General features: G+C 35.9%; 1 protein-coding gene across 1 annotated transcript in view; it reads left to right on the top strand.

The window, feature by feature from the left end:
- LOC137239746 (cell adhesion molecule Dscam2-like) overlaps positions 1–23,039 on the top strand; it is a 246,781-nt gene that overhangs the window by 181,942 nt on the left and 41,800 nt on the right. Inside the window, 1 exon segment of the mRNA XM_067765367.1 lies at positions 15,481–15,867. Coding sequence (XP_067621468.1) covers positions 15,481–15,867 — 387 coding nt within the window.

Here is a 23,039-nt window from a genome sequence, read left to right as displayed (position 1 = left end):
CTGTCCTGTTATATCACACACTGTGTTGCATATTAATAAATCATCTGAAGGAGATGATCTATGACTATGGCCCACAAGAGAGAAAATGACGATATTTTCCGTCCCCAAAGCGGCCGCCGTGATGTTATGGTAACGAGCTCCACTCAATTCGCGGGAAAAGAAACATCAAACGTTTAGAAAGATTTTTTTTTTTTTCAATTAGAAAAAGCTTTTCTAAGTGTGATCCCCCTTCGGCAGTGATCTGCAAATTCTCCGAGGGTACTTCTGCCATGAAAAGCTTCTCAGTGGCAACTCATCTGCCTGGCAGATGGCGTTCAGAGTCGACGTAAAACATGAAGTCCCCGTCCCGCCAATCTGTAGGAAAAATTAAAAGGAGCACAACGCAAATTGGAGTAGAAGCTCGGCCAAAATTCTCTTCGGAGGTATATCGCGCCTTGCATTTTTTATTTTTAAAGAATTCAATTTTTAGAAAAATTAACTCCTACACAAAGGGAGTTTTTTAGGTTGACGTCCCTGATGTACTGATTTAAATTTTATCCATACCCTTTAGGAGAAACGAAGTGACCCTAATTGATCGGTACTACGAGGACAGTTGTTTGTTTCTCCCTAGCTTTAGTATGAATACCTATCTTAAGCTGTATCTACTACCTGCTTGGGTTGTAAGCGAGAAGTAGATATGCCTTATATAGGTTGGATAGACCTGGAACTAAATGGTTTATTACCTGCTGTAACAGACGGAGATATCAGATTTAATCGCGATATACGAGATAGGCGATTTAAGCGCTACTGCTCTGCATGCACGTTTCTCTACGCTCCGTTTGACATGCATCAATCGAGACACAACTTCATATGTCTCTGCACATTAGGAGGCATTAAATTCCTCATAGAAGTCTCCTCTCAAAAGATGCTGCTTACAGAGGGTATTTAGGCGTGAAAACGAGCGCAATGAAATATTACGTGTTCTACATTTCCAATTCGGTGTGACAGTGTGAACAGAAAAGATTTTCCTCTATCGTACGCTTATGTAGATACGCTTTGAAACGCCCTTGTCAACTCAATATCTGCGTTTGTTGGCCGTGGTTCTGCTCGTACCCTTTCATTATATTCCAAAATAACATGAAGGTCCAGCGTTCTTTCTTCCATTCTTTCCACCTAACTATTTTATGTGTCCTTGCGCTTTTCTTGGCATCTTCAAATGGTCGGCCGATTCCAATGTCATATGTATGCTATACAGTCTGGAATTAGAGTTTTAAGTAAGAGCGCACACGTCGCTTCCTGCCGACTTATATGACAAGTCACGGCGGCCGCCACTGGGTCGCTTCTCGGCAGTGTTTGGCAAGCACTCCTTGTGTATTTCTGATATGAAAAGCTCTCAGTAAAAACTCATCTGCCTTGCAGATGCCGTTCGGAGTAGGAATAAAACATGTAGGTCTCGTCCGGCCAATTTGTAGGAAAAATTAAAGGGAGCACGACGCAAATTGGAAGAGAACCTCAGCCTAAAATCTCTTCGGAGGTTATCGCGCCTTACATTTATTTTTTTTTCACTAGGAAGAGGTTAGTTAAGGTTATTGTTGTTGTTGTAGCAGTGCTTCGCCCCATACCATAGGTGCGACCGATCACAAATTGTCATCAATATCCTCTAACGGGAGTCCAAGGAAACTTGCTGTTTCAACAGGGGTGGACCATAATGAGAGGGGTGTTAGAGGAGTTGTGTTAACTGATTTAGAATTTGTATAACGCTTAACGCATCAACCATAAAAAATTAAAAAGAAAAACCACTTAATTAAAGCTTGGCGCGATTTATCTCCGAGAAGATTTGGGCAGAACTTCTCTTCGAATTTGCGTTGCTCTCTTTTGACTTTTCCTACAAATTGGCCGACGGGACTAACATATTTTATGCTGATTCCAAACGGAAGCTGATGCAAGGAAGATCCATTTCCACTGAAAAAGTTTTCATAGTAGCAATATGCTTGGAATGTACGCCAAATCACTGCTGAGGGGCGACCAACGCAATCAAGAAATAGTTGCAGTTAAACTGTTGACTGCCGTTATAAGTACTGAAGGAATGAGAACAATACAACTTTCCGATCATGGACTTAAGGTGAGCAATGTGATGACAATTAAAGAAAAGGTTTATGCTGTGAGTTACCCAATAACGAAAATCGCAACTATAGTAGAACCACAGAAATGTAAGAATTTTCCCAAAGGAGATTATATGTATTGTGTTGATGGTGGCGAAGGACAATTTATTGAAACACGTGGAACACCGGGCCTCAAGGATGAAAAACTTTGTGCGGTGGCAATAATGCCGTCTAAGCACAAGGAAAATCCGAAATTGTATGTAAAAGTAAATAATCGACATTATTACCGTTTCATAACCCGTTGGATTCGTAAAAACAATGCGGAACGAGCGCTAAGAGACAAGTGTTAAATTCAGAGAGGTTGATTAAAATTTACATATTACTTATTAAATATAGAGATATTTAAAGAAATCCAATATAGTTTCGCTCGATGATAAGTTTATATAAAGTGCCTCTTGTTGGCGGTGACGTAACGATGTAGATAATCGGTGATGATGACGATGATTGAAGGGAGGTTCCATGAGAAAGTGAACTTAGGTGCGAGAAAAATTTTATACAAAAAATTGTGTTTAACGTTTAAACAATTTTAAACTTCTTTTATTATTTTTAAAATAAAGTACTGAATTAACCTATTCAAGATGTTTGAAGTAGTATGTTGTATCATACGATTTGTGTTTTAATAAACAAGAAACAGAAAAATAACTAACTTAACTCATTTGTATTTAATGAAGCTAATTTAAATATACGGTTAAAAGTTTGAGCCTAAATCTTTAACTTTATTGTACTGCATATATGTACGACTATAGAAAATTTGGTTCAGAATTTATATTGCCCCTATTTTCGTGATAAAAAGGGTGGCAGAATCGTGCCCGCCATAAATTCAGAACACACATTTTTTCAGAAAACATTAGTCAGAACCCTTTTTTCAGAAAGACAAAATTCAGAGGCCAAAACTCAGAAGTCAAATATCAGAAATCTAATTTCAGTAGTCAAATTTCAGAAGTAAAATTTCCGAAGTCAAATTTCAGAAAGAAGTCAAATTTCAGATGGTTGGTGTCATGTGGGGACACATTGCAAGCGGGGCCTACATTTTGTATGTCTGAGTTGATTCTGAATAGGTAAGAGTTTAGCCTGTTATAGTATCCAGATATAAGTTGAGCTAGAGTGACTCGCATTTCCCTGGGGAGTATGCGTTCCTCTCCCGCAAGTTTTAGGTACTGTTTTTGAGTACTGTATTCACCGGGCAATTCCTGGCATAAAGGTCCGACGCCTGTTTGTGGAGTTCACTGAGGACTTGCTTGTGTTTTTTGGCTTTTTACGGCTGAATTCTCAGGTGCCGTATTTCCTCATAATGCCAAGCCAAGGTACTTGAAGCCATTTTGCTCCCCTACTTCAAAGCAAATTTTCAGCTAGCCTGTCATCAGCATGGCTTTAGAAACCTCCATAGTACCACCACCGCGCTGAGTGCCATTAGCGCCCAGATAAATTACGGCTTAAATCAAAACCCCCACCAGAGAACAGTAGTCGTTGCGCTAGATCCATCAAAAGCTTTTGATACGGTCAACCATGGCACATTACTGCAAGACCTGGAAGGGTCTACCCTTCCCTCATGTCTTAAAAAGTGGACCACAAATTATCTGGGTGGCCGGCAGGCATTGGTGCTATTTAGAAACGAAACATCAAAACCAAGAAACATCAAAAACAGATCGATGAGTTTTGCAACAGTTTTCTCGCCTCGCGTAACCTGGCATTATCACCGACTAAATCCTCCGCGACCTCATTTAAAACGGGGACGTCCCAAATGTCGACCATTTTGAACATCCGCGTCGACGGCACTTCGCACCGACTATTCTACACCCCAAAATCTTGGGTGTGACGTTTGATCAGGATCCACATTTTTGTGAGCATGCAGCCGCAATTGTACCGAAAATCGAGAGCCGTAATAAAATCTTCAAATCTCTTGCTGGCGGTACTTGAGGAAAAGACAAAGAAACGCTTATTACCATTTGCAAAGCAATTGGCCAGCCGATTGCATGCTACGCGTCCCCTATATGGTCGCCAAGCATAAAAACTACTCACTGGAAGAAGCTACAGGCCTGCCAAAGTTTAGGTGAGGTGGGACTGGCCGGTTAATAGAGACTTTATATATACTTCGAGAGGTTTTTTATACGACCGTCCTTCTTTCTTACTTACTTACTTTTTTGGTTATCACTCTTCGCCTCGCGGAAACAGCTCATCAGCCTTAAAATGCTATCAAGACTTATTTATAAAGAATTGCATTGACGTTGAAATAGTCTTGACGATAAACGCGATGATGATCCAAAATTAAAAGCTTTGAAAGGTTTAAAATTGGGCTGAGGGGTGTCTTCTTCTTCTTCTATTAAATATTCAGCTGTTCCAGTACTTATGATGAACCCTAACAACGTACAGATATACTTTGTTCATATGTACATATATACGCATTTAGACAATTTGGCATGTTTTCTAATTTTTTGTTTTTGATTCACCAATGTCATTCATTGTTAGTGCCTTTTTTTGTTGTTATTATGTTGATGTTGTTGCATGTTGTGTTTATGGCTTTTGCTTTTGTCTTACATTTTTGGCCAATTATATTTGCTAAATGCATGTTTTTGCACACAAAAGCACATTCACATATTTATTATGTATATATATTACAATATGAATTTGTCAATATCTATTTATTTATTCATTTACATACATACGTAAATATAAAGCGGAAAGATAAATTTATATCGTTATAAGTAAATTTTTATTTGATTTTTATAAAGCCTGGCATATTTATAAACAATAAAAAAATGTGTTGACGCACATCTAATTGATGTGAATATGTACATTAGGGCGGGTCAAATTGTATGGGGAATATGGGGAGGAAAAACTTCAGGTACACATACAGTTTCTGAATCTACTGGTCATACTAATTAATATTGTCCATGGGACCATAGGTCTGACATGAATGTCGAGCCTCCCTAATTTTGTTAGAAAATTTTATATCCCACTCCGAATCCGTATTTGACATTTATTTTCATGTATTTTATTTGTGAGAGCTATTCGGATTGGGATATAAAATTTTCTAACAAAATAAGGGAGGCTCTAAATTAATTTCAGACCTATGGTCCCATGGACAATATTATCAGTATGACCCATAGACTCAGAAACTGGATGTACCTTTTCAACAATAAATTTCACCCACCCTAATGTACATACATGCAGATATATATGCATGTACATTAGACTGGGTCGATTTATTAACCGATATGGCGCCATCGATTTTTCGATAGGATTTGGGCTCAGGAAAAAAAGTTCCCCTACGCATACCCAACAAAATAATTTTGGAGCCTGCGAAAAAAATGGCAAAAGGGTAAATGTTTCGACCAAAGCACTCCCCAAAACCCAAACAATATTTCTTTGTTTTTCAAAAAACTGGTATCGCGAACGTTTTTACAACAGTTTTTTGAATCGACCCAGGTTAATATACATAACTACTATGTGTGTTATCCAAAACGAGTGTCAATAAAAAATTGTATTTTATTTTTACAATAAATAATATATGTATGTACATTTTTTTGTGGCGCACTGTTATTGCCCATTTTATGCGCGAAACAAAGAAAACAAATGGAATATTTTTATTTTTGTTTTTCAATTTCAGCGGTTGGCTTACATACAAATAAATATTTTGATATTTTTTTGGCACAAGTGCACTCACAGCTGCTGTTGGAAATAAATTGGTTTACTTCTGTATGAGTATCTGCATAGAAATATATCCCAGCAAACATTCGAAGGTAAAAAGGAATCAAAAGGGAGTCCTAAATCGTAGCGTTTACGCTCATTATGAACTAATTTAAGAGTCAGATATGACAGCAATTCACTTCTTGCGATGGTCATCCAATATGAGCTTCGTTTCATGCATGGTATAACTCGGAAGATGATTCATATATGACATACTCCTTTTGGAAGCTTTACGGAGCCATTTATGAATCTTACACGTCTCATACATATTAGAGTGGTCTTTATAAGGGCGCAAAACTTTTTTTTTGGCAGGGCATCATCGCACTTGGTTTTCTATCCTGAGAAACTACCTCAGTATTCTTTAAAAAATTTTTTTAGGATATAAAGAGGTGAGGTCGCTACCTTGGATTGAGTTTTCTATGGCGCATGGTCCTTTTACGGTACTAAATACTTTTTACCTTTTATAGACCTACGCTTCTGAGAATTGATGACTTGGTACGGCCCGGAAAAATTAAATGGACAAAGAATATGTTCATTAAGGTAGGTCGATTTGTATGGACGAAAGTTAACCGATATCGCGCCATCGATTTTTCGATGGGATTTGAGCTCAACAAAAAAAAGTTCCACTACGCATACCAAAAAAAATAATTTCGAGCGTGCGAAATTTCATTTTTTTGACTTTTTTCGACTTTGATTTTTAAGGTTTTTTCATGGCCTACTAAAAAAATTTTCATATGTATATTTTACAATCCAATGAAAATTTTTTAGTAGGTCATGAAAAAAACCTTAAAAATCAAAGTCGAAAAAAGTAAAAAAAATTTTATTTCGCAGGCTTGAAAATAGTTTATTGGGTATGCGTAGTGGAACTTTTTTTCCTGAGCCAATATCCTATCGAAAAATCGATGGCGGGATATAGGTTAATAAATCGGCCCAGCCTAATATTCATGTTTAATAGGAACGGAGCACACGCTGTTACCAATAATGTATTAAATTTATATTCAAACTAGAATACCCCGCAGACTTCGTTCTGCCCGAAAAAATTAAGCCTCACTTCCCGTCATTTCTTATTCCATTTGCCTGCCTGCCAATCCTTCACTGCCAATCCGCTAAATTTCACATTACCATTCCTCACCTCAATTTCCCTATATACCAAATATGGAATACCTGCTTCACCTGGCCAACGGATTTCACTATCTTTGTTTGTATAAACCTTTACGAAACTATATGAAACTAAAGCAGTGGCGTTTTTTGTATTTTAGCTAATGCGAAAAAAATTTTACTTCGTGCCTCTCCCCATTCTCTCCGTTTTGATCCCTGTCTCTCCACCTTTCTTTCTTCCTTTTACGTTCGCTCAACCTTCCGCCAATCTTCTTCATCTTCTTTCTTGCACATGCTTCCTCTGAATAATCATATCTGCCTTTTCGACTCCCACATTCTTTCTTCTCTTTAACCCCCCCCCCCCCCCCCATTCTCTTTCTACCCCTCTTGTACTTCCACTCCGATCCCTTATTTTCCTTTTTCGAACGACTGCCTTAACAACACATTTCAAACAAATTGCACCATAAATGAAATTTTATGTAAATGGTAGGCCTCTGGTCCAATTCCCGGAAAGACAAATTTTTCAAATAATGAGCTAGTCACGGAAGTACCCCGAAACCAAATTTCCAGCAAATCGCACCTCACACTATTTTATTTAGAATAGGTCAGCCCCTGGTCCACTTTACTTTCCGTAAGAACCATACTCGTACTTCAGGGAATATCCTAAAAAAAGAATAAGCGAAATCGGTCCAACCGTTGCGCTTAGCCAATTACTGACCAATTACTGAAACCTGCTGACCAATTACGACCAATTAGTGACCAATTATTTGGCATATGTTTTGTTATAAAATTCCAGAAATGGGGTGCTAACATCCCAGAGCCCATTCAACGACTCATTTTTATATTAAACACGCAAAGTTTTCCATCACAAAATGTAAGGGTTCGTTTCAAACTTAATAAACAAATAAAATCTTAGAAGACTTTTACATTATCATATTTCCGGCTCTCATACTTTTCACATATTTTGGATTCCTTTCGGACTCCTTTGTTATGAGCTCTCCAAGAAATCTTTAGGCGTACATCTTTCTGATGACAATATGTGTAAAATATAAATCATATTCCGCCTCATATAATATATGAAATAGACTCATATCGGACGATCAATGCAGGAAGGATACTGCTTTCATATCTGACTCTTACACGAACTCATTATGAGCATAAAAACTCCGATTTAGGGCTACTTTTTGATTCCTTTTTGTCAACGAATGCTTGCTGGGATGAATATAAATATAAATGTATATGAGTATAGTATTAAGAAAAATATATACAATGCACACAAAATGCTTTAAATATTTTCATATTTGAAAACGTTTATTGTCATGCACTGTTTGGTAAAGTGGCTTCCCAAAAATAAATATAAGCCATTTGAAGCTTTAAAGCACGGTGCCTCCTAAATATGCATTTGGCAGTGGAGTTAAAGAAGAAACAAAATCTTTCCTTTTTTCATACGCGTTTCGGTGCTTTTTGTATCGTCTGTAGGGAGCCTGGATTGATTTTGTAAAACCATATAACTATTGCAACTGTTATGAATAAGTTTAGGTAGATGTAATAACAACATTTCTGAGCATGCATTAATAAAGGCCGACAAATTTCAGACCCACAAATAAGTCAATTCTTTTCCAAGGTCCTTCGGTACGCTGAAACTGAATCGGGTATCAGAGCTTTTAAATTGGATGTGCTTTTCGAGATATTTGTACCTGAAAGTACTAAAAACAGTATTTTCTACTATATATGTGTTTAATACGCTGAAGCTTATGTCTCTCCAATATCTATACACATTATTGCGCATCACAATGATAACCACGAATAGACTTTGAAGACCGAAGCAGTGAGAAAAATAAATTTCGTCACCGTTGTATTCAACAATCACCCTAGCAATATCCAAGTTCAGCCACCAGTAATATCCAACTCGTTTATGCATGACTCTTGACCATATATACTAGATATCTAGATACCCGGGTATCAGTTCGAATTGCTTGCCACTCTTTCGGAATTCGTTCGTTGCTCAACTGTTCAAGTGCTTACTCACAATTTTCGAGCTTTTGAACGATTTGAGCCAAGGCGAGTCTATACCAGATGAAGGTAAAGCGTATTCGCAGTACAGAATTAACCTTTAAAATTATACGAATTTCTTTGTCATAAGATGAAAGTAACAGGGGCGGTGTCGCCCTCATCCTTCACAAAACAGAACAGTATCGTATCGTCGTTGTTCAATACTTTAGCCATCTTCGTAGACGCTGTTGCTTTAACCTCGAAGAGGAAACTTCTTCCACTTCTTCCTGTTTGTTTCACCTGCTACATTGTTGAACTCTCCCTGTACCAAAAATGCCTGTTAAGCACTGATGTTGGCGGCGACCTTTTTCACATCTTTAAAAATCTATCAGTCATCTGTGAGGCTAATAATCGCGATTTTGGCTAAAGTACTACAAATCTGCATCCTCAAGTCAATCTGCTGTGTAATGGAGGCATTTTATTTGTAGGATGCCGTGGGCAGACTGTTAGCATGTACTGCACCCAAAACCACCACTGGATGCTTTTTATAACGAAGCAAAATCTTCGCAGAGGACTCAGTGGTCTGATGCTGAACAAGAAAGTAAAGTTTGGATATTGTTGTAGGTGTTGTTTAAGCAAGCATTTCCTGGAAGCTGAGACTACTTTTAGAAACTTCAGGGCTCTTTCAAGAGAGACAAGACGTCAGACTTTAAACTTTCATAAAGGTTTAATGTGGCCATATAAATCGTTCCTGAGATGCTCGGGCTAGTACCATAGTGGAGCTGTGTTAACGGAGCGTGCCGGATCTGTATCCGTCAAAGGACCATCACATCGATAACACTCCCCAAAGCCTTCCGGGAGTAACCTTATCGCTACAAAAACAACAACAACTAGTAACTTTTCAGAAATTACGTGAGTTTATCATGAAACAATATAATAAATTTAATGACACCGTTAATAGCTCTTGTCGATTCTAAATATTATGTGTCGCCTTCCATAAACTTCTACCCAAAATGCCTCCCTCTCCAGTAGTAAATGAATTTAAATGACAAAGAAAGTATATTCACTCTACCTATAAACCAGACTATAGACATTATTGATAAAGGTGTTTTGAGAGGCTTAAATCCCATCAAGTATCCGTTCCTCCTTTTGAAAGTCATCTCTACAGCCAATAAGATTTCTTTGTTTTTCCTAAAAAATTGTTATTAACTCGAGTCCAGTCCTGTCTTTGAAAGTAAAAGCTCATTTGAAAGTGAAATTAAGACCGCACATGTAATTCCTTATGTGGCAGGTGACATTGCTCAACGTGCTGTTGCAAATCCAAATTCATGCAATGCGATAAATAGGCACCTAATTTTCATTCTTTTGATAGTTGCTTTAATCGGCAAAATTATATGTCATTCTCACACGGTTCTTCTCAAAATTTTATAGCAAGATTTCAATTTTAAAATTTATTATTTTCTTCAAAACAGAAAATACGCTAGTATTCATATTAAATTTAGTTCACTTCGGTATTGAGAGCAAAACAAGGGATAACACTGCGTATACGTAACATTTATTGAAACCATCATTTCTTTTACCCTTAAAAATGTCATCAGTTTATGGTCAGCATAGTGGCGTGTAGCAACATCCCACAAGTTCTATGTAGTTCATTCAGCTTAATGAGATCAGAAACTAATCCTTCAGAAATTAACCCACCGCAGACCCTCGTTATATTTGAGACTCGACCAGGTAATATGCTCCCAAATTGTCTAAGCATAGAAACGATACGAGGAAATGGGAGTACTGGAACTATCGTCGGGTCCAGCAATGTCTGTTAACTTTCCTCGAAGCAATTTAAAGTAGATAGCGTCTGATCATGAGAATACCGAAGCACCCGAGTAAAATTAGTGGCATAGGGCACAGATTTTGTGTTAATCTGCAAATTATATGTTACCTCCCATCTTATCATGAGCCCAATGCCTCTGCGTCCTCCATTGAATAAATCCTATTAGCAAACACAGCATATTCATCCTACATATGAACCAGGCGACGTATACTAATGAAGGAGCTGTTTTTAAAGGCTCGATCCATACGCGGAAACAATGACGTTATTTTTATAACCTTTCCTATGTTTTAATCTCATCCGCAGATAGACAAAAATCGGACAGTAACACTGTTTATCACTTTTTGCGAATTTCTGCAAAGAAATATAATATTCTCCCAAAATGGGATTGGCATACAAAAATTCTTGTATTTCTCCTAAAGAATTTTAATTAAACACGAATCTGTGCCCAAAATATTTTCATCAAGTCCTGTTTTTGACAATTAAAGCTCATTTAACGGTGAAACTAAGATGGCAAATGTAATTCCTTATGGGGCAGGTGACGTGCTGTTGTAAATTTAAATTCATGCAGAGCGACAAAAAGGCACCTGCTTTTCATTCTATTGATGGTTGTTTTGCTTGGAAAAATTGTACAGCATTCACTGACGGTTTTTCGCAAAGTTCTATAAACTTTATATCAATTTTGCAAGATTTCAGTTCTAAAATTGAAGAAGAATTTGAGGAAAGTAAATATAAAGTATCCTAGTATTCATATTTATCTCATCTGTATAGAGAGATGAGCACCAGTGCGTGTACGTAACATTTACACTATGCGACAAAATCTACTTTTTTTCTGGATATTGGACCAAACCAACAGTTTTGAGGAGATTGGGGCTTAAGCTTAAAAAGTACTATCTCCGTTTTTCGAAGTTAGCCTCCAAAAAATAGATATCGGCATTCGGAGTTCGAAATTCTACATTTCGAAATTTAATTTTTTTTTTGTTCAGCAAATTGAAAAAGTAAAAATGTGTGTCCGCTCTTTTCCCTTATTTGAATGGTTGAATTCTTTTTTTGAGCAATTTAGTATAACAGCTGTTATACGAGGTGAAAAGTCAGATAGTCCCATGATAGTGGCTACTACTTTCATGTCTGCACTGGAATTGCTCGTACTGTGATTTTTCAATAAAAGAATTCAGCCATTCAAATAAAAGGAAAAGGCTGCCACGTCCACATTTGTACTTTTTTAACTTACTGAACGCGATAATAAAAAAATAAAATTTCGAAATGTAGAATTTTGAACTTCGAAAGCCGATATCTATTTTTTGGAGGCTTAATTCGAAAAACGGAGATAGTACTTTGTCTACATAAGCCTCAATCTCTACAAGAAAGTGGGTTTGGTCCAATACCCATCCGGCTGTTGCACAGTGTTATTGTAACGAAAATTCTTGTCTCAAACTCCCGCATGACTGTAAACGTATTCATGTTGTGCGAAGCGAATATGGCTTATCATTTTTATCTATTACAACAATTTATCAATAATAAAATAATAATAGCTACATATGCTGTGACCCCTAGATGTAAAAGCAATCATCTCTTATGGTGACACTTGCATAGACATACCTAGGTGTACATAATGTGTATTCCACAGAACTAAGGCTAAAAATATACATACGTGATATTGCTTGTAAGTGCCCAGGTAAACATTTTTAATCTAACAATTGCGCTAAGAGATAAATGGAAAATTTTGTTTAGTTTGAAAATGAATGTGTGTAAATTCCTTTGTTCTAGAAGCCCAAGTATACATAGTACATAGCTATATATATGTATGTATGTAAATTGTATTTATAATCATATAAAAATATAACTGTAAATGAGACAAATACAGCGTGATTGGTAAGCATATATACATACATTAGATTGACCTGTACGATGTGCATTTTTAGTTTCTGGTGCTTTGACTAAACATGTTATTTAGGACCTCAGAAAACTTCTCATGAAGTTTCACGCAAAACTATCAATGTTTACTGCGGGTGAGCCGCCTTTTGCCTTCTAGTGGCGATCCTTCAGTACTAATCATTGATATTTTTGCATGAAATTTCATTCGTTCCAGACCCCAACGAATGATCAGAATCACTAAAACTTGCTGAAATTTTCAAACTGGTCAATCTAGCAAACATGCATACACCTGCGAGTATAAATTCTTAGCCAATAGCATTTGCAAATTTTATCAATTATTTTCTTGCTTCTTTAGTATTATAATTAATTTGTTAATTTAAAAATAAAAAACTTCAACAGATTGTATAGGAAAAATGTGTTATCAGTTTGAAACATATTCGAAAAATGTTAACTTAGAGTTATGCTTAGGTTGAATGAGTTGTATAACGAAAAATATTTGAAAATATTTTTGAAAAATAAACGAAAATGATTTCGAAAATCCTTTCGAAAAATTCAAGTATTTTTAAAGATCTTCATAAATAAAGAAAATATATACTTGGCACTATTTTCCTCCGAGGAGATTTAGGCAGAAGTTCTCTTTCAATTTGAGTCATGCGCCTTTTTAAAATGTTCAGCAATTTGCGGAAAGGGACCTACATGTTGTATTTCGGTATCTAGAAGACAGAAGAATTTTCACTGAGAAGCTTTTCGTGGCAGAAATACACACGGTGACTCTTGGAGGCTTTCCGAATATGCAGTTTTGAGAGAATTTTTTTAATTTTTAGCTCGAAGTCTGCTGTGCGATCACAGGTATGATTGGTGCCTTTCTGTTGATGGCAGGAATTCAATATACCGATTGTTTTAAGCTAGATAGCAGAGATTGAGCAGTAGTCTTATCAATGGACCCGATTCTCCAACTCTCCATCAGATTACCCGATCACTATAGTGACCTCTAGGCAAAATATCAAACATCATGGAAGACACAGCTAGGAAGGGAAAAAATTGGCGATCATTAAATCCCTTGACTCTTACTCGTTCAATTCTGAAATAACACTAAACTGTAGCCGATCTCCGCGAGAGATGACCCAGCAGAACCTAGGAAAACGGCATAGCAAACGAACTCGCTTTATCACGCTCTAAGAATGACGCGAGCAAGAAACGAAAAGGTATCTATTCGTGTCGCATGCACAACAATTTTTTTAACATTCAAAATAAAAATTTGAATAGAGATTAACCTTTCGGAATTTTAGAATTTTATCGAAGATAGTTTCGAAATTTTTTTAAGAATTGAAAAATAATATTTTTATAAATTTTCAGAATCTAAAAATTTTATTCGGAGTCAAATTCGAAAATTTTTCACGTAATGAAAAACAATTTTTTTGGCAATAAAACTGACTAAAGTTTCTTCCTAAAAAAAAAAGTTGTCAAAAATCATTGCGAATTTTGACAAATTCCAAATTTGTACATACTCAAATGATTTGTACCACAAAACTCAAAACGTTGCACATCACTCAAACTTTCGGAACGTTTTTTTTTTTTTTTTTTTTCATATATGTATATAAATTTTTTTTTTTTTTTGATACATTTTAGAATTTTTACGGAAATATTTTCGAAAAGTTTTTGAAAATGAATTCTACTAGTTCTAGTTACACCACTCATTAAAGTATAAAAGAACTAATAAAATGTATGAATAATTTTTTCTATAGTAATTTTTTGCGCGAAAGTGTACATATATAATGTGATTTTCTAAAATAGTTAAAATATTAATAGATAATTATTAATAAAAAAAAAAAACTAACATATAAATTTTTGTTATATTTCGAAATTTTTGGATTTTTTAGAAACATTTTCAATTTTTTTTTTTGAAAATATTTTAGATTTTTCTTCAAAAATTTTTGGAAATTGATTTTGATATTTTTTCTTACATAATCTTTAAGGTAAATAACAACTAAAAAAATTTGCAAATAATTTTTGCTGTTATTTTTTCCTCGTAAGTGTATATATATAATTTGAATTCCTAAAATAGGCAAAATATTTGTATGAACACCTAACGAAATTTCAAAAATTATGTATTAATTTATTTTTAACAAATTGAAGTATACTCAAAGAACTATATATAAATTTTATCCATATCGTCGATACTAAAAACATAACCCAACTGACCAGTTATAACGAGTTTAAGGAAATAAAGGGAACCAAACAAATCAGCGATGTTTCGAAAGCAGTCAAACACATGAAAATTTTACTATTTTTCAGACTAATTTTTTTAAATTTGTCTTTTAAAAATTTATCTGAGAATATTTTCGAAAACGAAGAATTTTTTTCAAAAAAGCGCTCATCTCAGAACTCTGTCAAAGAATGCACCATCTCAGAATCTTTTTCATAAACGCTCCAGCTAATGTCAAAATTTTTTCAATTTAAGCTCAGATAGGGCATTTTTGAAAGAATTCTGAAATAGGACGTTATTCAAAAGTTTTCTCTGAGATAGGATGTTTTCGAAACGGTAACAAAGGTAGGGTGATGATTCACTCAGCAGTTGTTATGAATTATAAAGCTTTCGAAAAGCTTTTCAACGCACAATCGACTCATTGCAGTTGTATTTCGAGCCTTCCATATGAATGTATGGAAAATCTAGTCTTCGTAAGCAACCAAATATGCATAAGAAATGAGTTTTTCCATACTGGAAAGCAAATAGGAATCCTATGAATAAAATTAATTTTAAGTTAATACTCTGCTCTTCAACTATCTACCCATTCTAGCTATCTATTTAATTTTATTTAAAAGAATGTATATATTTATTTAAAAATCTTACATTATATTTAGTTCCTCCTCGCATCTCACCATTCAACTTCGAAGAGGAAATCACCGAAGGCATGCGCACTCAGTTAATGTGTTCGAGTAGTCAGGGTGATCAACCGTTCAATATTACTTGGTTAAAAGATGGTATACCCATTTTGGGTAATACCGCACAACAACCGTTAAATATTGCTAATTTACCCAACGATATTAGTGGTCATTCACAAAGTGGTGGTGGTGCAAATGGTAAAAATTATAGCCCAACTGATGGTTCTCTAACCATCAATGAATATGCACCATTTTCCAGTATCATTTCTATACATAATGTGACATCACGTCACAATGGCAACTACACATGTCGCGTTAGCAATCGTGCTGGATCCGTTGAGTATACAGCGGTGCTATCTGTTTCGGGTAAATTTTTCTTTTATGAAATAAATCAATTAAAGGCACTAAAAGTAAACTGCAATTGTATGCAATTCAAAAATGCAAAAAGAAAAAAAATCTAGAGCGCGCACCTGCTTTAAGTCAATGCACTTCACGGCAAAAAACTAATAATATTTGGCACCAAAAGTACACCACATGCTCGTATGTTGCAGCACTGAATTAAATTTAATAAGTAGTAACGCACAATATATTTGATAAAAATAATTATTTAAATGACAGATATTTATTGTACTTTGATTCGACACTGCACTAAGTGACCTTGGAGGATTTTAATTAGGATAACATAAAGACAAGTTTGGGTTTCCTTAGTTGCCAGTTTAAGAGCATAGCAGGGTAAGTTTGGTATCCTTACACAACAAAATAGTTTATTTGGAACTACGTTGGATTTTTGGCCGGCTCGGAAAGGCGTGGACTTTCGCGATTATTAGAGTCCATACTCTGAAAGATTTTAGAATTTTGGACCACTTTCACATCATTTCGTGTTATTTCAGTTTTCTTTCAGGATACAGTATGACTTTGTTTCATTATTTATTTTTTTTTTCGAGAAGAATTATTAAATATTTTCAAAGCTTTTTTTGGAAACATTTCTAAATTTTTTGGGCAAATTTTGGAAATATTTCGGGATTTCCTTCGCAACTAAGAGAAGATAATTTCGAAATTATTTTAGAATCACTTCGTTTCAGAAATATTTTGTGGGACCCTTCAAATTTCGAGGCTATAGGAATCCATACTCAGAGCGCTTTAAGTATCGTTGGGGCACTTTGTGACCATTTTGGGGAATTTTGGAACTATATTCGTTATGTTTTAGCATCCTTTAAAAATAACTTTGGAATCATTTCAAAATTGTTTATTGGACCTTGTCGAAACTACATTCATAAGAAGAGTGATATCTACTCCGACAGTTGTAGTTCACTTGATTCTTTGAAGGCCCTTTCTTGCATACTTACTTAATTGGCGCTTAACCGTCTAAACGATTATGGCCGTCCAACAAGGCGCGCCAGTCGCTCCGCCAACCGGCGCCAATTGGTCACACCTGGGGAGTTTAAATCGTTTTCCACCTGGTCCTTCCAACGGAGTGGGGGCTGCCCTCTACCTCTGCTTCCATAGGCGGGTTCCGATAGAAACACTTTCTTGGCCGGAGCATCATCATTCATTCGCATAACATGGCTTAGCCAGCGCAGCCGCTGCGTTTTAATTCGCTGGACTATGTTGATGTCTGCGAATAGCCCGTACAGCTCATCATTAAATCTTCTTCGGTACTTGCCATCGCCAACGCGTAGAGGTCCATAAATCTTTCGAAGAACTTTTCTCTCGAACACTCCCAAAGCCGCTTCATCTGCTGTTGTCATGGTCCATGCTTCTGCAGGACAGGTACGATAAGTGACTTGTAGAGTATGATTTTCATTCGCCAAGAGAGGACTTTATTTTACTTTACTTTTCTTTGTTCATCCGATACCACATAAAATAACCGTGACATAAAATTTATCTGGAGCAGAAGCATGGTTAATGACAACATCTTACGGAGCGGCTCTGGTAGTGTTCGAGAGACAAGTACTTCGAAAGATTTACTGCGTTGTCGACAGTGAGTACCGAAAATGGGTTAATTATGAGCTTTATGTAGACATAAACATGGAAGAGCGAATAAAAGCATAGTGGTGGCTAGGCCAAAAATATATTCTTATCGGAATCCATCTGAAGAAGAAGAAGAAGAGGGAGGCCCCCACTCCACTATATGGACCAAAAAGAAAATGACCTAAACTACCTTAGTATTACAAATTGGTGCAAGTTAGCCCAACGCAGAAGCGACTGACGCAACTTGATGGTCGGCGATGAAATGTGACCGATCTTGGCCCTGGACAGTCAAGAAGAAAAGTGGGTCGATGAATCCACCACATCATTCAAGTGGAACTACTATATGAATAGTTTGACGGGTGTAGAAATGTACCAAATGGGCGCAGATGAATGATGGGAGAAGCAATGGGAGAGGGAGTGGAAGGGAGAGAGTGAAAGGGAGAGACAGAGGGAGAAAAAGAGGGAGAAGAAGAGTTTTTATAGTGGAAAGTCCCTATATATTTTTTTATTTCCAAACCCTAATTTCTTTTATTAAGTTCACCATAAAACGCATCAAAGTACAATGCTTAGTATCTAAATATTTATGTAGCTGAACTTGCATGAACACTTCGATCACGTATGTTTTGACAATGAAATGTTCATACAATGTGTTGCACATAAAAATGGACACAAATGAAAACACGAAGCTAAAAACAAAGTAAGTAATTTGTAATATTGAGCGTCAATATATTGCAAATTTGTCCAAGTTACATAGCACCAAAAAAATATATACAAACATACATATAAGTATGAATCTAGCATGACAACAATGGCACTACTTGGGACACAATGCACCATCTACTTATTCATAAAAACCAATAAATCGCACTGACGTGAACGTAAATAAAACAGTAAAATAATAAAAAAAAGGTAAAAAAAAGTTAATTGCTGAGGAGTGGTAAAAAGCATTCAAAAAAATAACGAAAAACTGCCAATGTAGGAAAATGGAATGGTGTGCTCGAGTATTGAAGAAAAGCGCAAGTAATTCTTACATTAAAAGTAAAACTAGGAGTAAAAAAGCGCTATGAAATGTCACAATTCAAAAGCAGAATCATTCTGACGCCCTACTAACAATTCAAAAATAAAAACAAAAACAAAAACGTTAACGTGCACCGTTACTAACACCAGCAATCGCACCTTCACAACTGCTTATGTTAGATATAACAAATTGCACTAATACAACTAAATGTTGTGTATACATACGTATGTAAATAAATTAATTAAAATGATACTTTTTACAAACATTATTATTGAACCATAAGACAAATATTTTCACAATTTTATTGTTTTAATTTCAATTTCAAATATCATCTTCATTTTCATTTGCAATTTGCATACCTCTTTGCGGTTATTAGTTTCTAAATTTTTTTCCAGCTATTATCTCACTATCTACTTATGTCTGTATGTATGCTAGAGATGTGCCTTAGTGTAAAAATTCTATATATCGGTATAGAAAATTTGAGAGTGTGTAAGTTATATACTAAGGATATGAAATTAATAATATTATTCAGTAGAACTTGTGATAATCGATTATTCGAATGCGGATTATTCGAACGTGCTTTATTCGAATAATTGCTCGCTAAATACTATTCGAATGATTGCTGCTAAATGATTACTAGAATTTTGAAATATACATAGGTAAGACCATCTATACGAAAGGCTTCAATTCGTATTGAATTCTTTAAAGCCCAAATACATTCGACGTTTGCGACGTGTTGGCGCTGGCGTCACTTTGAAATAACGTATATGAAAATTATAATAATAAATAAATAATTTAATAATAATAACAATAAAAAATAAATTTTTAACACGAATTCAAAATTAGTTTGAACAGGGGGAAATCATTACGCGGAAGCGTTCACACACTTTTCTTGTTGCGCGCGCTTTTAACGTAGCCCTGCAGCATTTTTTTTTCGGTTGCAATAGAGATATGGGCCTTAGATAGTTGTTCCCACTGTTTCTGCAATCCGTTTGATTTCTGCTCTCAGAGAGCAGGTATGATTCGATGTTAGGTCGATGTTAGGTCCTCAGATCGTACGCAAACCTAAAATACTGGAGGCATGCCATCCGTATACCACAACATGGTCGTCCTGATTGCGGGTAATTCGATTGGGGACAGCCATGTAGCCTGCTGTATACTTGTAGTCATTCCTATAAAGTTGAAGAATAATGCGGTTGGGTGAACACTGAATCGAACATACTCAATCCCCACTCATGCTTCGTGTTACCTTGAACGACTTCAAAAAGAGAGTTACGTTCAATTTGCCCATATCATCACATTCAGATTCGAATTTTCACTAAATTAGCAGGAAAACAGTCTTATGTCCATAAAGGCAAAGGCTGATATCTTTCACCTAAAAAAAAAAAGGGAAGATAAGGCAAAGTATGAAAAGAGGACAGCAGCATTAGTATTGAAGTTTTGGAAAACAAAAAATACGTTCCTAAATACTCCTTCTGTAAGAGCTTAGAAAACACGTATGATCGATGACTTAAAAAGAGTACAGCGTGGGGCAGGCAGGAATATTTGATCTACCATAAATCATAACATATACATACATGCAAATCAGGACACCTTGGCTCGAAGAACTCGATTTGGAGTTTGGACGAAAAACATAAATGCTAATCAACTCGAATTTTTACTAATAATATTATAAATTCTGCAACTCTCTCTGAGCTTTTAAAAAGTAAGGTAGTTATGCGGTCTTTCTACATATATATACATAACACCTATACATCCAACAAAGTGCATTGGTCTCCTCTTTTTTTTTTTGTCAACTGGGATTTTCCTTATAATAATATGTGTGCCAACTCCAGATTGGAATAGGAAGGTAAGGATAAAAAGAAAGGAAAAAAGGAAGGGTTATAATGAATTGAGATTAAAAAAACCTTAAGCACTTCATTTAAACACAGACATGAATTTATAAATTTTGTTTTAAATAGCTTTTGTAAATAGTGTAACGAATTTCGGGAAATTCCGCTTATTCCAAACCTTCTGCTAACGCTCGAATCGCTAAACTGTTGAATAAATAACTCCAATATTCAATAACGTAAAACGGTCTTTATTATACTACTTTGAGTGTGCCTCACAATAACTCTTACTTCACAACTAATTGCGTGTTCAAATCAAACTTCCAGTCCACCCATTTCTCCTAAGGCATAGTAACTTCGCCAATTTCGTGCTTGGTTAGCAGCCATATATATACATATGTATATTTGTAGTTTATAGTCTCTCGTATAGCCATAAGCGTGTGTATATGTGTGTACTACTTCGGCTGATGGTGAGCATCTCTCTGCTGTCTTGTATGTACATGTGTAAATGATGGTTGCTTTGTTTACGTACATACTGCTTTAATGTTGCTGTGCCTTTATGTACCTGCACCAAGCTTTGGTTGGAACACCTTTCCGTCGTTGAAGGTTGTATAGCAGCACCAAATCTCCCTTCAGGAAACCTTCCGAATTATTGTTCTTGTCGTACCTGTGTTCTATCCTACTACTCATTATCCTGGACCGTTCCCTCACACAGGAGAGTAGGAAGAAAATCCGGGTCCAGGAATAAATAGTTACATGCCCCCTATAAAAAATCCACTAATACGTTTTATTAATTTGAATTAATGACGTCTCATTCATGAATCATTATTGATGGATTACATCAAAAAAAATTTTTGCCACATCAACTAATCTGATAAATATAATGATGATTATAAATTTGAATTATTCAATATAGAATATTAGGATATCAATGAGTAGAGTTTCTTGCTTTTTTCGCTGCAAAATTTTTATAATAATATCAAAATTTAACTGCCTTGCCAAAACGGGTTCAACACAAAGCGTGGCAAGTCCTGACACTCGCTGTTGAGATGAACACGATTTATGAAAGCTTTTGATTCTTGCAAGGACACTGAAAGAACGTAGTGCAGAACAGTGCCCGGTATAGTGTAAAAGATGCATAAAGCAATACAAATGTTGAGGAAAATTGTATACAGATTTTGAACATATATGGCATTTAGCAATTTCAATGGTGACCTTTTCAAAGTTTGGGTCTTAAATTAGCTTCAAGTGAACTATTTCGCATTCTAAGCTTTGAGAAACGTCCGACTTGTATTTGTCTGCAAATTTTGCTGCGCTCGGCCGAACCGTAGTTTCATCCAGGTCTTCAAATTGCCACAAAAAGGAAAACGTCTCGTTCTAATTTCTCATAGCTGCAAATCGGTCAGTAATGCCAGTGATTACCGAATCAACGATCACCAAGAATGAATTGTTTTTAAAATCAGACTCTGCATCTTCCGTAATCATCTCATTTCGATTATCTTCAAAACGCCTTTTGGGTTTTCTCTTTCGAATGTCCGGAAACTTTGGCGAGATGTTCAATTGAGCAGCAACTCTTTTACATTCGTTTAAAATTGTTTCCCATTGGTTCAGTATTTTAAACCACATTGAGGACAGCAAGATACCATCGAACTTGTTGATGTACTTGAGAAAGCCGGTAGCATATCCGTATGTTCGTGCAGTCAAATTTTAGCTTAAGTAATGCGTTTAGTGCTTGTGTTAATCCTGGAACATGGTTTGCGAATGGTCTGATTACCTCAATTCTAGCCGACCACCTAGTGTCTGAAAGACTGTGAAAAAAGGTCGGTACATTTTTTGTTTTTTCGAGAATGTCCCATCATTGTTTACTGCTGAAATAGTAAAACATTTTTGTACAACTCCGAAGAAAGTATTTGCAGCCGTACAACGTTCTGCGGCATCAACACCACATAAATTGAGACTGTTGTTTGCACAAGGCGAGTAATCAGTATTCGAGTTTTTTGTCGAGAATGTGGCGTTGTGCTCCGTTATAAGCTCCTTTAATATTGGCGCCGTTCTCGTGCCCTTGTGTACGACAATCTTTTAATGAGATTTCATGTTTACCTAGAGATGGCAAATTGAATCAGCGATTTCCTGACCAGTTTTTTGCTTACAATTAGAGCTTACGATTTCTAGAACTTGTTCGAAAAGAGATTTTTCGGGAGTGCAGTCTTCTCGCGAGATTCTCGAATCTCGAAGTACTCGTAAGGCTCGCGAGTTTATCGACATTTATTTCAATCGATTCATTGGCTATTTTATATAGAGCTTACGATTTCTTCTGGGGCACAAGCGAAAATTTCTACAAAACCACAAGTAAAAACACCGCAATGTATAGAATACAGCCAATGGAGCGACTGAATTGAAATTCGAGAAGCTCACGAGAAACCGTGTTCTCGATGTCTCATTAAAAAAATAAAATGTTGTGAACAAAATTATATGTATAATAAATATGTTTTAAGTTAAATGTCATTGGAAAGCAATAACATCAAGTAAGAAGTCAGAAGTAAAAGAAAACATGTGTGTAAATCCTGTCCATACAGCGATTAAGTTTATGTCGAGAAACTCGCGAGATTTATGAATACTTCGAGACACGAGAATTTCGCGAGAAGTCGAGTTCCCGATTTCTCGGGTCTCAAAAATCTCGCTTGTATTCGAGAAGAAATCGTAAGCTCTAGTTACAATCC

Source organism: Eurosta solidaginis, chromosome 2, assembly GCF_040869045.1.
Source record: "Eurosta solidaginis isolate ZX-2024a chromosome 2, ASM4086904v1, whole genome shotgun sequence".
Lineage (NCBI taxonomy): Eukaryota > Metazoa > Arthropoda > Insecta > Diptera > Tephritidae > Eurosta > Eurosta solidaginis.
Note: the sequence above shows the minus strand (reverse complement) of the source record. Positions and strands in the feature narration are given on the sequence as shown.